The sequence below is a fragment of the Rattus norvegicus genome, chromosome 20 (assembly GCF_021556685.1).
Source record: "Rattus norvegicus strain SHRSP/BbbUtx chromosome 20, alternate assembly SHRSP_T2T, whole genome shotgun sequence".
Lineage (NCBI taxonomy): Eukaryota > Metazoa > Chordata > Mammalia > Rodentia > Muridae > Rattus > Rattus norvegicus.
This window is the reverse complement of record NC_141553.1, coordinates 19,535,818-19,552,000: the sequence shown is the minus strand read 5'-3', so window position 1 is coordinate 19,552,000 and position 16,183 is coordinate 19,535,818. Positions and strand designations below refer to the sequence as shown.

The 16,183-nt window shown below is 46.2% G+C and overlaps 1 protein-coding gene and 1 long non-coding RNA gene across 50 annotated transcripts in view; one reads left to right on the top strand and one right to left on the bottom strand.

Moving 5' to 3' along the window:
• Ank3 (ankyrin 3) overlaps nucleotides 1-16,183 on the top strand; it is a 624,211-nt gene that overhangs the window by 462,655 nt on the left and 145,373 nt on the right. For all 49 annotated transcript variants that reach the window (XM_087597726.1, XM_087597706.1, XM_087597744.1 and 46 more), the window contains 6 exon segments: nucleotides 83-181; nucleotides 3,217-3,414; nucleotides 6,899-6,997; nucleotides 9,998-10,096; nucleotides 11,883-11,981; nucleotides 14,187-14,384. In XM_087597726.1, the coding sequence (XP_087453852.1) occupies nucleotides 83-181; nucleotides 3,217-3,414; nucleotides 6,899-6,997; nucleotides 9,998-10,096; nucleotides 11,883-11,981; nucleotides 14,187-14,384 (792 nt within the window).
• On the bottom strand, nucleotides 2,044-5,048 carry LOC134483901 (uncharacterized). Its single transcript, XR_015645775.1, has 2 exons — nucleotides 4,916-5,048; nucleotides 2,044-2,819 (listed from the first exon to the last, which is right to left on the bottom strand). It is a non-coding gene; the product is annotated as an uncharacterized LOC134483901 (long non-coding RNA).

The window sequence follows — 16,183 nt, the reverse complement described above, 5'->3', positions numbered from 1 at the left end:
ACAGCATATACCGTGAGGGGACATAAACAACACACCGCGTTTCCGAAACGTGCTGACTTCCGGTATCGCCTTTGTTCCACAGGACGGTCTGACCCCGCTGCACTGCGGGGCGAGAAGTGGCCACGAGCAGGTGGTAGAGATGTTGCTGGACAGAGCCGCCCCCATCCTTTCGAAAACCAAGGTAAGGTCTTCGGTTCCCGAACATTGTATTATGCTCAGATCTGACTCTTGAGAGGAGAGAGCACAGCCACCAGTGCTGCTAAATGGAACGAGAGATCGCCACTTCTTTAGGGGAACCGTAATCAGCTTCGGACTGAGGGAATGTCTCAGAGGATTAAGGCTTGCTCTGTAGACATGAGGACTGTGCTTCAGGTCGCCAGCACCCACACTGAGGCTGTAAAAAGGAGTGGACACCTATACTCCCAGCACTGGAAAAGCGAAACAGAAGAAGCCCTGTGAGTCTGCTAGCTAAAGGAGACAGAACCAGTAAGAAGAGGGTTCAAGCAAGAGACCCTTTCTCAATAGATAAAGTGGAAGGTGGTCGGGGCAGACTATATCCACCTCCGTCCCGGCATCTGCATGCACACATGCATGTATGCTTGCACACCTAAGTATGCACATACACATGCAAGCATACGCACACGCAAAATAAGGTTAGGGTTATGAAGTCCTTAAGGATGAGGTATTCTATGGCAAAGCCGGGTGTTTGTTTGTTTTTGTTACTTTGGTCTACAGAGCGAGGCTTTCAGTACTCAGCCGGCTACTGCTTTGAAGAAACTAAAATCTCTACTTTCTGGCTTGGTTCTGAGTCTTTTTCTACACCCCCCAGCCCCAGTTTATTTCTTGAGAGTTCATAGACTGGGGCTAGGGGTGCAGTTTAATGGTAGAGCATTTGCCTGTCCACACACTGAACCCTCAGTTTGCGTAAATTTAAAACATTAAAACTCTGCTTATGCATTCCGGCCACTGTGTAAGATTTGAGGGATAAGCCTGCCTGCCTGCCCTTCCCAGCAGTCTAGGGGAACCCCGTGTCAGCTCACAAGACCAAACGTGCACCTGTCTCCCTGCTTCCATGTTTAACAGTGACAAGGGCAACTTGCAACTGGTCATAGCAAGGAGCCTACACACCGTAGGCGTTGGGATCTGGGGTGCATTGAGAGCCTTGTCATTTCAGGCTGTTAAACCTCACTCAGCATGTTCACAGACGGGTGTGTGTGTGCTCAGAATCCCTCAAGGAGCCTGAAGCTCATCCCTGAAGCTAGGCTGGGTAGAACATCTCATCTATCCCAGCAGTGCTATGCCAGGCACATGCTGCCATGCCTGGCATTTTATGAGGGTTCCAAGGGGATCAAACTCCTGAAAGTCGTACGGCAAGCAGTTTGCCAACTCCGCCACATCCCTGGCCTGCCAAACAGACCTTTTTGACTGTCTGCCCTACCTGTGTTCACCAGGTCTTTAAGTCAGCGTCATCTGGGCAGAGTTCATTCCCCCCTCAATGCTCCTTACACCGTTTAGAAAGAACCAAGAACTTGAAGCAGAAACCAGGAATGAACACCACTTGCTTGCTGTCTCAGCGCCATGTATACCTAGCCCACCTGCCCAGGGAATGGCACCACCCACAGTGGGCTACGACTTCCTACATCAGTTGCCAATCAATACAATCCCTTATACACATGCCGGCAGGCTGAGCTGATTTGGGCAGTCCTACAATTAAGAAGTCCTGCCCAGGCGACTCTAGGTATATCAAATTGGTTAAATCTCACCGGGATAGGACCTCTTTCTGCTTACGACACTGCTTCCTACTTAGAGACTCCAGGAAGTCCTGTGTTCTCTGAGATTTGTTTACTTTGCACTTCCTCTAAGACTACAGGAAAACATAAGCAAAGGAGGATTTGGAAAAGGGAGGGAAGACATGTGAGGAGCAGTGTCAGATAGGAAGTGCCCCAGGCCTTGGTGACACCGTTAGTGTCTACTTTGGTTCAGAATATTGGCGGGGAATGCTCTAGGCAGGGCCATTCCAGTTCCCCAACGGCTGACCAAGTATTTAAATTCATTTCAATGTTTATTACACTTTTATCTTCTTTTTTTATCTCCAGAACTTTCTGCTAGGCAGTCTGGGGAAGTGCTATCATACATTTCTTGCCTTTGAGAAGCAGGGATATCTGAAATATGTGGCCATCAGTGGTAACAGAATGGCCGAATGGTTTCACATTGCTTTGCCTAAGAATTTTTCATGCCATGCTACAATGAATGTAGGGGGAATAACTGGTCGTAGAGAAGTCATGTGTTCCTGGGTCCCCTGGGGAACACGTCCCAGGTCTTCAAGCACTATTGATGACTACATTTTTGAAAACAGAATTTGCTGTTATCATAGAGAAAATGGCTTGCCTGCCCCATTTAATGTGTTAAAATATACTGTCAGCAGTTTAGACCTCCCTGTGGTGAATGAGCCTGCTGGGAACCTCCAGGCTCTCCCACTTGGCTTCCACACTGAACGGAAGCTTGAAAGGACTAACATTGGCCTGCTCGGCCTTGATTCACTTCTCCAACCACTGAGGAGTGACTGTCACACTAAACATTTTCCCTTCAGTGCTGGAGACCGAACCTAAGGGCTCCTAGATTCATTTCTTTTCTGAGATCTTGAAATAAATCTTCAATTTCTTCCCATTGCACGTGATTACTATTAAGCCCGGATGATTCGATGGTCAGTAGCTTCCTTTGATTGATCGACACACGGGGGCGCCAGACTTCGAGAAATGAACGAAGGTTTCCCTGCCACTTCCGGTGTTGTATCTGGTGCTCCTTACTTTTCAGGTCATCTGCAAGGGCAAAACCAGCAACAGTCCAGTGGTTACAAGTCGGCTCTCACTTTTTTCCCCTTGTAGCTTTAAATGATAAGTCCTACAGAGAATTTAGTAACTTCTAGCCCCTGGTACAAACCATATAAGTTTCAAACCGGGGAAAGAAATTACCCTTGACAATTTGGTTTATTTCTTTGATGCGAGAAAGGAAAGTTTTGTTTTGTTTTGTTTTAAAGCAGGAGCCGTTCAAAAGGATGGTCGGCGCCTTTTAAAAACATAAGGAATTTCCAAATGAGGAATCGGAGTTTTTAAACACGCTCCTGATTGTTCTGCTATTCGGCTCATTTGAGATTAAAAGGAAAAAATCAAAAAACAAGCAAACAAAAACAATGAGTCCTCTTCTTCTGTGTTCCAGAATGGACTGTCCCCACTGCACATGGCCACACAAGGAGACCATTTAAACTGCGTCCAACTCCTCCTCCAGCACAACGTGCCCGTGGATGACGTCACCAACGACTACCTGACCGCCCTCCACGTGGCGGCCCACTGCGGCCATTACAAAGTTGCCAAGGTTCTTTTGGATAAGAAAGCTAACCCCAATGCCAAAGCTCTGGTGAGTTGTCCTGCCTTCCGGCCCGAGCGCGAGCGTCTCTCCCGGAGCCCTTGGGGCCCTGCATGCGGAGGGATTGCCCACAGAGTGTCCCTTCAATCATGCTACTTTGTTAATCTTTCCAAACGTCCTTGGGAGGAGACAAAGCCTCCTGTGCTGATGAGAATCAAGCTGCCGATGCAAAATAGCTCTTTCTTCAGGGTCCCACTCAGGCTCCTCTTACCCGAGAGGAAGCCTGACATTAAATGGTTATAAAAGGACCCACCTGACCAGCTTCGTTCACCTCGCTGCGGTAGTGTTATGATTCCTCGGGTTAGAAATTTGAGGGGCTTTGTAGTTTTCTTTCTGACATGTAGAATCTTGAAGCAAACTAGACATGACAGCCTAAACCTCTTATCCCAGCCCCTGGAAGGCTGAGACAGGAGGATTATTATGAGTTCAAAACTAGCCTGATCTATAGGAGACTTTGTTTCAGATAAAAATAATAATGTATGTATGTACATACATACATATACATATAAGTATACATACATACATATACATATATATATATGTACACACACACATGTGCACCTCTGGGCATAATAGCAGAAGCTGAAGAGCTCCAAGTTCGAGGCCAGCCAGGTCTAATAACAAGTCCCAGGCTAGCCAGAGTTACACAGTGAGACCCTGTCTTAAAAATACTAATATTTGTCCAAGAACTCGTGAACTGAAAGGATGTTAACCTTCAGTTTTCTTGATAAGAGAATGCTTGCTATTGTTAAAGCAAATAACCCTTAGTGAAGTGTTGACATTTCATTCCGACCAAGCCCGGGTGCTCAGGGAAAGAACGAAAATGCCCACCTACAGGGAAGACGTTAATTTACTAGTAATTTTGAGGTAAAGGTCGAATCCAACCAACCCTTCCTGGCTGGTTTCTGCTTCCCTCGGTCCCTTCGGAACCTCTGTGCCTCTGCCTCAGGGGGACCTGAAATTCAGTGGAGAGGAGGGAGCTCTGCATTGTGAACACAGCCGGCAACGCCTTTGTCTTTGTAACACCAACGGCTTCTACCAAAAAAGTATTTTAGGAGCTGCTGGCCTGCCCAGTGTGTCAGGAGCCTCTGCCTTCTGAGAAGGGAGGAGACGGCTGAATGACCATGACTCACTCTTTTTCCATAGGAGAAAAAAAAAAAAAAAAAAGGACCTAAAGCAGGGTGTGGGACTTAACTTTCATTTTCCTATGACTAAAGTTTTCCCAACAGAGAGACATTGTAGACAGTTACCCTGGGATGGATTCTAGCCAAAAAAAAAAAAAAAAAAAAGTGTTCCCAGAACCCGTTCGGTAGCACCTGCTATAGCTTGACTTTAGCCTGTGTGGTGGACTCCGTGTTTGTACAGTTCCCTACTGACTGCTGTAGGCAGCCCCGTCTCAGCTAGGGAACAGTTCTGTGGGTAATTTGTTTCAAAGCCGAATCTTTGATGAGATTAAGCCTTTGAGCAAACGATCTACATGCAGTTGACTCACCTAAGTTCTGTGTCTTTAGAGTAAGCTCCCGTTCCAACTCTTTTGGTTCGGTTTGGTTTGGTTTTTGGTTTTGCTTTTTGAGATAGGGTTTCTCTGAGAGTCCCGGCTCTCCTGGCATGCACTATGGAGAACTGGCTGGCCTCTAACACAGAGGTCCGCCTGCCTCTGCTGGATGAAGGGCCCGCCCCATCACTGCTCTGCTGCTGCCTGCCCTGTGAGTCTTAAAGTTGCAGTGTAAAGGAAACTCTCTAGGGCCTGTAAATACAAGTGTCCTGTCACATGGGACAAGTCCGAGCAGGCCCTGGCAAAGGTTGACTGTGCAAACAAACTTAGCACTCTTTATGCTGGTGGTTTTTTCCCAGCTGTTTTTGAATTTGAACTAAGGCAAAGGGGAACATTAGCTTCTTAATTCAATACATAGAGGAGTGGAAAGTGCTCAGTAAATATACTCTGATCCCTTCCTACCAAGTCTCAGAAGGATCAGTCTAAATGCCTGGGAACCCAGGTACAAGGCAGGACACTAACACCTCTCTGGAAGGCAAGTCCATCCTCTCCGAATTTGGGAGTTCAATGTTCCAACTTTACAAATCCGGACAGTGGGGGTTTATGAGGCTGTGTTTCTTGTACAGAGTTGTCCAGAGGCAGGAAGAGAGTGGGTGTTTTGAATGAAATAAAGGAAATAAAAAGGGAAGGAAGGGATATGACGGCTCCTAGGTGTGGTGCAGGAGAAAGTTTCTTATAGATGTAAGGGAGACATAGAGGCAGACTTGTCTGGGAGAGTCTTGAATGGTCATGACCCGAACCATGTGGGAGAGGGAGGAGGAAAGGGAGAGAAGGGAGCCAAGTACAGCAGCAGCCAGAGGTCAAAGGTGCAAAAGGAGCAAAGGTGGGCACAGAGACAGAGGGGGGTGGATTATACAGGGAAGAGCCTCTGGGGGAAGGGTAGCCCAGCCCAGGAATGTTCAGGATAGAGGAAGGAGTATGTTAGCCATACCTTGAAAAGGGTAGAGACTGAGGAATGCTGGGAGAACCTGGAGGCCAGGTCCACTTTGATATGTTAAATCCTTGGTTTGAAACTTAACACCCGTTTGCATCATAGCAATCAAGATCCTAAGAAGGATCAACTGGCCTGAGTGGGGGAGGGGGGGGTCAGTGGTGGCTCAACCATTTAGAGCCGCAGCCCGTCCCCCAAAGAGGCAAATGACATCAGCTAGGGTAATGGCTCATGTCTGTGGGCCAGACCATCCAAAGTAAAAAGTAGAAGGGCTAGAACACTGGCTGCTGTCTTAGAGGACTCAGGTTCAATTCCCAGCACCCACACGGGAGTTTACAACTGTAACTCCAGTTCCAAGGGATCTGAGTTCCACGGGGCATTGCGCATACCTCATGGGCATCCATAGCATCTATACACGTAAAATAATCACTTAAGGGCTGGAGAGATGGCTCAGTGGTTAAGAGCACCATCTGCTCCTCCAGAGGCCCTGAGTTCAAATCCCAGCAACCACATGGCGGCTCACAGCCCTCTGTAATGGGATCCAATACCCTCTTCTGATGTGTCTGAAGACAGCGACACTGTGCTCACATACATAAAATAAATAAATATTTGAAGTAATAATAATAATTTAAAAAAGAAGAAGAAAACCAGAAGGCACATTTCTGAGTTCTTGGCTTCACATAGTGAGACTCTGAGTCAAAAATCAAGATGAGATTTTCTTAAGATCATTTGGAACAGCGAACTCTAAAATAAAGTAAGAATGTGTATACACATGTTGCCTTTCCCTACAAGGGGCTTACAACCTGGGAACCTTGCTAGGAACCGGTCCAGACCCCTTTTCCTTCCTGGAAAGGAAAGGCATGTGTCTAACTGCTTGTGGTTCTGAAGCTGCTTGGCACCTTACCGTACGAGTCGTCTTTGCCCACGCACAGTGGAAACTGACTCCCGTGGACTGAAGTTAAGTAGATACATGCGTTTGCCCCTTACAGAATGGCTTCACCCCTCTCCATATCGCCTGCAAAAAGAACCGAATCCGAGTAATGGAACTCCTTTTGAAGCACGGTGCATCTATTCAAGCCGTAACCGAGGTAAGAGTACTTGCAAGACTTAGGGGGACAGCTTTGGCAGCCATGGGTTTCCATCTAGGGAAGCAGCTGTGTCAGCTTGGGTTATCGTCCCAAGCCACCTTCTCTACTCTTCCCTGAAGGGACTCTCAAGATTAGGAGGAGCAGATGCAGGTGTGAGTAAGTGGGTTCATTAAATACAGAAATACAGTGCAGAACACACACAGTCGCAGTGCGGGTTCCTGCTGAAAGGTGGCCGGTAGTCAACCTTACATGTGCTGTTTCTCTAGTGGAGGCCAGTTTGTCTCCTGTGGGCATCTCGTTGGCATACTGCCTTCCCTTGAGTAGAGGCTAGCTGTGCTACCGAAGGGTCCACACCTGGCTGCAAGTGACTGGCTGAAAGACTGAGAGACCTGTTCCTGTGGTGAGAGAAAGGACTGTTTTGTGTGGACGTTTGCAGCGAACGGAGTATTGGGAGTGCTTTAGGAGCAGGGAAGAAGCCCTGTGTACTTTTCCTTGGAACCCACCAAGAGAATCTGTCCTTGTGAGTCAGCGCTGGGTCCCCACATAGCAATCAGGCCTGTGCGGCCCACTCCAGAACTGCCCCACCCCACTCCGCCTCTCCACCCTCCCAACTCTAGGAGCTCTCTCTGCGAATTGGAGCATTGGCTCTTCTCCTAGAGCAAGCATGTGCGTCTCTTTCATTTGCCAGGCTGGTGCTGCACATCTGGACCACGGGAAATCTGCCCTTACTGCCTGCCTAACCCTGGGTGCTCTCCAGGGGACAGACACAAGCATATTTCTAGCTATGTTTCTATCCAGTTATTAACCTATGACGCTGTGACCCCAGAACCCACAGACCTAGCCCTCCTGTCCTCACATGCTCACAGTTCAGGAAGTGTCTTATTAAATGCTCGACTCTGGGCACACAAGCTTCCGTACTATTCCTTGTATGTGGCATGCTTGCCTTGCCTGGAAATGCTTCTAAACTCTCAACACACAGCGGTTAGAAATACCTGAGAAAGGACGTTTCCTGAGACTCGTGTCTGCGTGTGAGGTGCCCTGGTGTTTCTTGTATAGGGCAGTGATTTTTATCTCAGAGCAGGGAAACCCTTTACGGGTCAGAATGGACTCTGAGACAAAGGTTGGACCGAAGTTGTCTAAGTGTTCAGGGATGTTTGCCAGAGCTGAGACGCCTCTACCAGACTCCAGCTCCCTGAGGACTTGAGAGGGCATGACACCTCACTCTCCTGTTGCTGGGACAAGATGGCAAGCCCAAGCAAAATGTGCTCTGTCCTCCTTTGCTTGTCTTCATTTTTGGGAGGTCCTCAGGCAGACTTTCTCTTCTTTCAGCATATACTTTACTTTTATGGGTAGAATTTGTCATATGTGTACATGTATGTATGTGTGTGTGTGTGTGTATTCTATGTATACCTATAGTGTACCATTGTATACATATATTTTTCTCATCTATATGAGAACCTTTAGCCTTACCTACACTAGGCAATACTCTACCACTGAACTTCAGAACTAGCCCTGCCATTCAGATAGATGGATGGATAGATAGATAGATAGATAGATAGATAGATAGATAGATAGATAGATATGAATTATAGACCTATCTCAAATTTATATAGAGATTCTCTACACCCTTCTCTCTCTTTAAAGACCAAGGTCAATTTTTTCTCTTCCTGTTATTTGTATCAGGTTCATGTTGCAAAGTAATTAAATTCTGAACATGTAAAACATGGAGTAAAGGGGATGGAGGGATGGGATCTGATGCCCTCTTCTGGTGTGTCTGAAGATAGCGACAGTGTACTCACATGCAGAAATATATAAATCTTAAAACTAAAACACAACACAGTTATATGGGCAGCAAAAGGAAACTGAGCTCCTTCACGTGGTTCTCGAGAGTTTAAATTCTCTTCTTGGCTCCTCTATTTATGCCTGCCGTCCATGATCATATTCAGTATAAAATGACCTTGGACCTCTCAGTCCTGCTTCACACAGACACAGCATTCAGGGAAGGCGCTGTGCTGGCGTCCGTGGGTTCAGAGCGAGCATGCTCTCGTTCTCAGCGAGCATTCAATGCACTTCACTCATTTACAGCGCTTGTAGAGTTAACAAGTTGGATCACTAGAATGCCTCAGACTGCTTTCTTCCTCATTGGAGGGATGGTTTGCGTTGGCTGCTTCATGTATCGTAGGTCCCATTTATTCAGAGTTCATGGGAATTCCAGGTTCAGAATAATAATATTGAACTAGTAGTCAGCATTTTACTCAAATGTGTGTTATTGCTGTGTTCCACGTACAAACACACGCATGGGCACAAGGAAAGTTCCGCGGTAAGGGGAAAACTATTTCCTTCCCAACTTTTTCTTAAATTTCTATCAAAAATATAAAATAAATGTTTCTTTTTTAATAGAGGTGACATTAAGTCTTTCATAATCGTGGGTTTTACTTTAAGGAAGTGACAATTGTGTTGATATAGTCACCTTATAGAATCTGTGATATAACGACATAATCTTGATGGCTTCTCATTGACCCCTGAGCTGGTTAAGATGGATGTATGGATTGTGGGTGAATGGACGGACGGACGGACGGACGGACGGACGGACGGATGGATGGATGGATGGATGGGTGGATGGATAGATGAATAGATGGATGGATAGATAGATTGATAGATGAATGGGTAGATGAATAGATGGATAGATAGGTGGATGGCTGGGTGATGGATGGATGGGTGCGTGGATGGATGGATAGATGGATGGATAGATGTTTGGGTGAGTGGATGGATGGATAGATAGGTGGATGGGTGGATAGATGGATGGATGAATGGATGGATGGATAGGTGGATGGATGGGTGGATGGGTGATGGATAGATAGGTAGATGGATGGATAGATGGTGGATAGACATGTAGGTAGAGATACAAGTAGATGGCTAGAAGCAGGCAGTCAGGCAGATACATAATCAAGCCTCTTGGATCATAACCCAACAACCAACATTTTCTTCCTTCCCCTTTAGTCGGGCCTTACCCCAATCCATGTCGCTGCCTTCATGGGACATGTAAATATCGTGTCACAGCTAATGCATCATGGAGCCTCCCCAAACACCACCAACGTGGTAAGTAGCTTCAACAAAGAAGATCAGATGTGGGTTTTTAAGATGCTGGGAAAAGTGGCTTTTCTGTACTTAATGTATTTACTATAAGTAAGCTGTATTTACTATAAGTTGCTATGTAATTTTATTACTTCAGATACAGAATTTGGCTTTTCAGATATAGATTATAAGGACATCTCTGGTTTCCTTCACTTTGAAAGCAAGGTCCTATCAGTATCCAGTTGGCTAAAAACTGTTCAGACTTAAGGAATGTGTCCGTTAACATTGGAAGAGCATCACTCTTGGGCACCAGAGTAGGAATGAGGTGCTGTGGAGTTCTCTGACAGAATCCATCAAAAGCACTTCCTGGCGAGGGTGCAGCTCACACAGTGTCATCAAATGTGAAGTGCTTTCATGTGACTTCAAAGGTCTCCTCTTTAAGAGTGTTCTACAGTGTTGTAGCAAAACCATGGACATCTCAGTGAGCAGCTCACCAGACAGTATTTCCCCAAGCTGAGTCTCGCCATCGATTCCATGAGGTGATTTAGCATAGTTACCTGAGCAGTAGCTGTGCCATCGGACACTGTTTTACAGTCTTTCAAATTTGACATCGTGTTTTCAGCACAATGGGCCACAAGTATAAGACCTCCGGTTTAACTCACGTGCGATAACGAAGCAAAGACAAGCAGTAGTAATCACAGAGGTGGTGAACCGAGTGGTCCTGCACGTGCACTTGTGTAGGGTTAAAACCAGATGTTATTTTTTCTTCATGAAAAACAGTGTGTAATAAAACACACCACAACCTCAGGGTCTTTCCAGTGAGCACAAGGCGTGTCTCCCGTGAGGCCACCTTCCAGTCCATCCATTCAGATAGAATGCTTGTTGGGAAAAGCTTATATTATAAAAGTCACTCCAGTGAGGATTTTGCTTGTGCGAGCAAATGTATTTGGTTTTTATTATGTTTATATCTCAGTGTATACTCTTGTCATGTTGGCATTTTGTGAATGAATGAATGAATGAATGAATGATAGAAGTTAGAGCCTATTGAGTGAAAGGGTAAGGTGGAGGTGGGAGAAGGCAGTGCCCCTCATGATGGTATCAAGAAATGGGATCCATGGGGCTGGGGATTTAGCTCAGTGGTAGAGCGCTTACCTAGGAAGCACAAGGCCCTGGGTTCGGTCCCCAGCTCCGAAAAAAAGAACCAAAAAAAAAAAAAAAGAAAAAGAAATGGGATCTGATCTATTGAGGTCACTGGGGGAGGGCCACATGGGACTCCAGTGTGGTTTTGGTGCCCCTGGGCAGGTTTATGTTTAATCCCAATTTCATAGTCAATGTCTAAGAACTGGTAAACTGACCCTAGTCAAGATGGCCTGTTCTCTGAAAACAGGACAGTGTGTCATGGGGAGGCTTGCATCTGTCATAGATTATAGCAGCAGCAATCTGCAAGCTCAGGTCAGGTAGGTATGGGCGTCTCCCTTTGCTCTGCTCTGGCTTACCGCCGTATCTCACCGTTCATGCCCTCTCCACACTGGGAGTGTCGATACTGTCTCAACCCTAAGGAAGCCTTGCCATAGATTCCTGAGTTGTGCTTCTCATAGCATCAGTGGCTGGACTCCTCAGGGTTACACCGTGTCCTTGCCAGCCTGGGAAAGTTTTCATGGGTTTATTTGCCTCTATTTCCAGCAAGGAGGTACTCAGGGCACTATTTTTTGTTTGTTTAAAAAAAAATGCTCACTATAACTTCATGCCAACAAAGCATGCCAGTTGTCTTGAGAATTGCCCTTAACTGACTTCACCTTACATTCCCCAGAGAGGAGAAACAGCATTGCATATGGCGGCTCGGTCGGGGCAAGCAGAAGTGGTGCGGTATTTGGTACAAGATGGAGCTCAGGTAGAAGCAAAAGCTAAGGTAAGGGCATGATGTGGGACCTTAAAACTAAAACAGAGGCTGAAGTCTGGGGTTCAGCAAACCTTTAGGTGAACGCCTCCTGCCTCTCAAAAGCAGGGCTTTATTAATCAGACCTTCCAGGGATGAAGGTCTCTACCCAAGAATCGCATACAAACACTCTGCTTCGTAGCCATTCAGCTGTGGTAGCACAGCTACATAGAGTAAGGAACTGCCCTAGGCATGTCGAGAAGCCCTAACAGGTTAGAAACTGGATCTAGGCAGGTCCAGAGTTCATTATACTGAGAAGATTTTAGGGAGAAAGTTTCTAGAACAATCTCGGCCTATAAACATGACTCTGCATTTGGGGCTGACTTATACATCTGTCACCTGGCACAGCCTCAAAGGGAAAAAGGATGCAGTTTTCCTTCCCCTCTAGAAAATACCATACCATAATGCCCCAGATTCAGACGTAGGCTTGGACAGACTGGCTCAACACAGAAGTGCAAACATTTGGGAGGCCGAGCTGCCCCACCCGACTGAATGACTTCTTAACGTGATGACTTTCCCTGCAGTGGTAGCTGTGTGGAGATCCTAAAGTGTATCTGGCAGACCCCTGGTCTAAAAGATCTCAGCTATGCCTCTAACTTGATAAAATGGAATAACCAGAGAGGCAGTATTCCATTACTGTTAATAAGCCCTCATATTCATGAGTGTTGATTATGAACAGAGTATCTAATCGATACTGAAGATGGCACTTACGTTTTGAATTTCACGAAGGGAGGTCTCACCCACTGGCTGAGATCTCCTCCCTGACTGCCTGCAGTAGACTCTTGGGCAGCTGAGTGACCTCCAGCACTTCCTTTTCTAGAGCAGAACTTTTTCAGAGTTGTCATTTGTTATCCCAGGTATAAAGGTATATAAGGCGTACACAACACAAACTCTGCATTTACTAGGATAGGTCATAAATGTATACTTTAAGTCAACTCTGTGACATACACAGAACCTTGGCATTGTAAAAAGTGAAAGCAAATCTATGCTAATGATGGGTGTGTCCATTTATCCTTTCACAAAGGACAGCATCTGGGCGGATACTCCAGGATGTAGAACATCTTCATTCAGTTTCTCAGGGTTCATCTAAACTTTGATTTCATAATTGCCAATGCCGAGCCTGCTGCTTTGCATAAATATGTATATATAAAATGCCAAGGGCTATTTCAGAATTCATTAGGAATCCTGTTTGAATTGAGACAAAATTCATTTAATAAGTATTTGTGAAGTCAGAAACTCAAACATTTATTTTAAAACACTAGCAACTCTGCCCACTTCCCCTCAGTGAGGCTGTAGTTCCTAAGGGTTCCCCAACCTTCCCAGTCAGTGCCACCAGCCATGGAGCGAGCACTCAAACACAGGAGCACTTCACAGCCCACCCACAACACTCCCCCATGCTTCCTACTGATCCTGTAGCCCCTCTGGCCTTGATCTCGACCTACATGCAAAGAAACAGCCACATTCTGGTCTACCCTTCTCTCTGCCTCTCCTATCTGGGGTATTTAAAGAAACTGACACATTTTAGTGGGTATTTCACTTGGAGGAAAGACATGGGACATTTTGGGGTACCTATCTGGTCAGATTAGGAAAGGGTATCCTCCCAGTTGTCTCATGCTCCCTCATGTGCAGGACTCAGGGTGAGCTTCACACCTTCGAGTGAGACTGTAATAAATTATTCCTTTATTGTAGGTCAGTGCAGCCCTGGCTGCCAGGAAGCAGGACCCCTGCATGGCTCCCCTGCCCTCTCTAGCTTTTGACTGTGGGAGAACATGGCACACACAGAGCAATACAGTCACGTTCAGATGGCTTGTAGACGTAAATATAACTCCCAGGCATGAGTTTTATTAAGATTGTTCTCATCCCCTCAATCCCCCAGCCCCACCCCCAAGAAAAGGGTCTAAAGATTACAATGGATGGATGCCCTGTGGCAGCCGATGAAGAGATAAGATTCAGGTAGAACAGCCTTTCATACTCTTATGCAAAGAGTCCAAGGGTCTTTAAGATCTTCTACCCTCACATGTCCAAACCTTGTAGAAGAAGAGAAATGAGGTTCCCTTTAGCATTGAATTAGAACTGCACCCATTTCTGACTTGGGGCAGCTAATGTCCCCTGCATTTCTCATCCAACACCATTGCCTTGCGAGCTCTTGAGCCTTGTGTTTCTCTGCCTTGCCTCTAGGATGACCAGACCCCACTCCACATTTCAGCCCGACTCGGGAAGGCTGACATAGTGCAACAACTGTTACAGCAAGGAGCGTCCCCGAATGCAGCAACAACTTCCGGGTACACCCCCCTTCACCTTTCGGCCAGAGAGGGGCATGAGGATGTAGCTGCCTTCCTTCTGGACCATGGAGCATCTTTATCCATAACAACAAAGGTGTGAAGACTTGGCTCCCAAAGCTCCCCTCCTTAGATCTCCCACAGTGATGACCATGGGTTAAGAGGCTGTGGTTCTAGATCTTCAGGGCAGCCCCAGGCTAATCATGGCCCTAGCCAGCAGAGTCTTGCACAGCAGGGAAGTAGCTATTTGTACTTGAGGAACTTTTTTTGGTCTTAAGTTTCTCAATATGTCACCTTCTAAGGACATCTTAATGACATCTGGAATTAGAGTAACTACTTGAGAGACTTTGAAGTAAGCCTGCCAATTTCCTTTGTGAGAGTTGGTTGATTGACCTATGATTTGATTAATTCCATTTCTGGTGTCTTCAAGTAATATCTTCTCATGGCCAGAATGTGCACACAGAATGCATAATTGGTTGTTTGTCTGTCTGTTTTATCTAATTTTACGAGAATTCTGTGGGTGTAACAAGTGTAAAAGCAAGACAAATTGGCCTATAGCATGTCCTGAGAAGAGACTGTTGGATACTGTAGTTCTCTTTCTGGCTATAGATAAGAAGGACTAGTATATAACTGATTGTTTTAAAATGATTTTACATACTGTCTTAGTTAGGGTTTCCATTGCTGTGAACAGACACCATGACCAAGACAACTCTTGTAAGGACATCAATTCATTGGGGGTGCCTTACAGGTTCAGAGGTTCAGTCTATTATCATCAAGGTGGGAACATGGCAGAATTCAGGCAGGCATAGCAACTGGGGGAGCTAAAAATTCTACATCTTGATCTGAAGGCAGCCGTAGGAAGACTGCCTTCCAGGCAGCTAAGAGGAGGGTCTCAAAGCCTACTCCCACAGTGACACACTTCCTCCAACAAGGCCACACCTCCCAATAGTGCCACTTCCTGGGCCAAGCATATTCAAAACACCACACGTACTTATAGAAAAAACATCCGAATAAACTTCATCTCCCATGATTCCTTGGGCTGTTTGGAGAGTCAAGTTATAAGTTTCTGGATGTCATTTAGAATGTGAGACAGAATAATGGGTGATGGGGATCACCCCTAGCCCTTCTGGATCTTAGCCACCTGCTGGTTCTAGTTGGCAATAGTCTTGTCAGGTGGTATGTGTTGGCCCTGATCCAGTCCCTGATGAAAGCTTAGGACCCTCCCTAATGTTGTGTGTTGACTGACTTGTTGATACCCAGATCCTTGCAGGCTCTGGAATCATGGGAGAACATCCAGGAATTCTAAGCCTCCAAGTCTTGCATGTGTCACTATTCAGTTCACCTCAGGGAGCAAAGGTGAAAGGACTTCTAACTTCTTCTGAAGGCAGGCATGTGCCTGAAGACATTGTGTGCATTTGTAGGGGAGGGGAGCAAAAAGAGAAAGGCATCACCTCTGCTGATGTGAACTCACAGAGGGGTTTCCCAAGTACACCAACACGGGCCTGCAGTGAGACTCATGGAAGCCATTTTTCTCACAGTCTGACACCTCCAAATGGTCCTGGAATTATGTTCAGATCCAGCTAATAGTGTTGTTTGAGGGAGGCATCTGATTAGTATTCAAATAAGTGACCAGCGTGGTTCAGTCAGCAGAGGGGAAAATAGTCTTTCTCTTCAGAGATGCCTAGTCTTTTGACACTGTTTCACAACCCCATGGTCTCCAACTGTGTTAGGCCACAGTCCCAGCTACCGTGAGAACCTATGGCCTCTTAGGCTGCGGGCTGCTGGTAGGTAGAGTCTGCCTATCTCTAAGGACTAGAAAAGTCTTCAGTTGTTATGTGCTACCTTGAACCTTACATGTTAACTCCTCTTCATCATCAGCCCTGAGAAGCCCTGCCC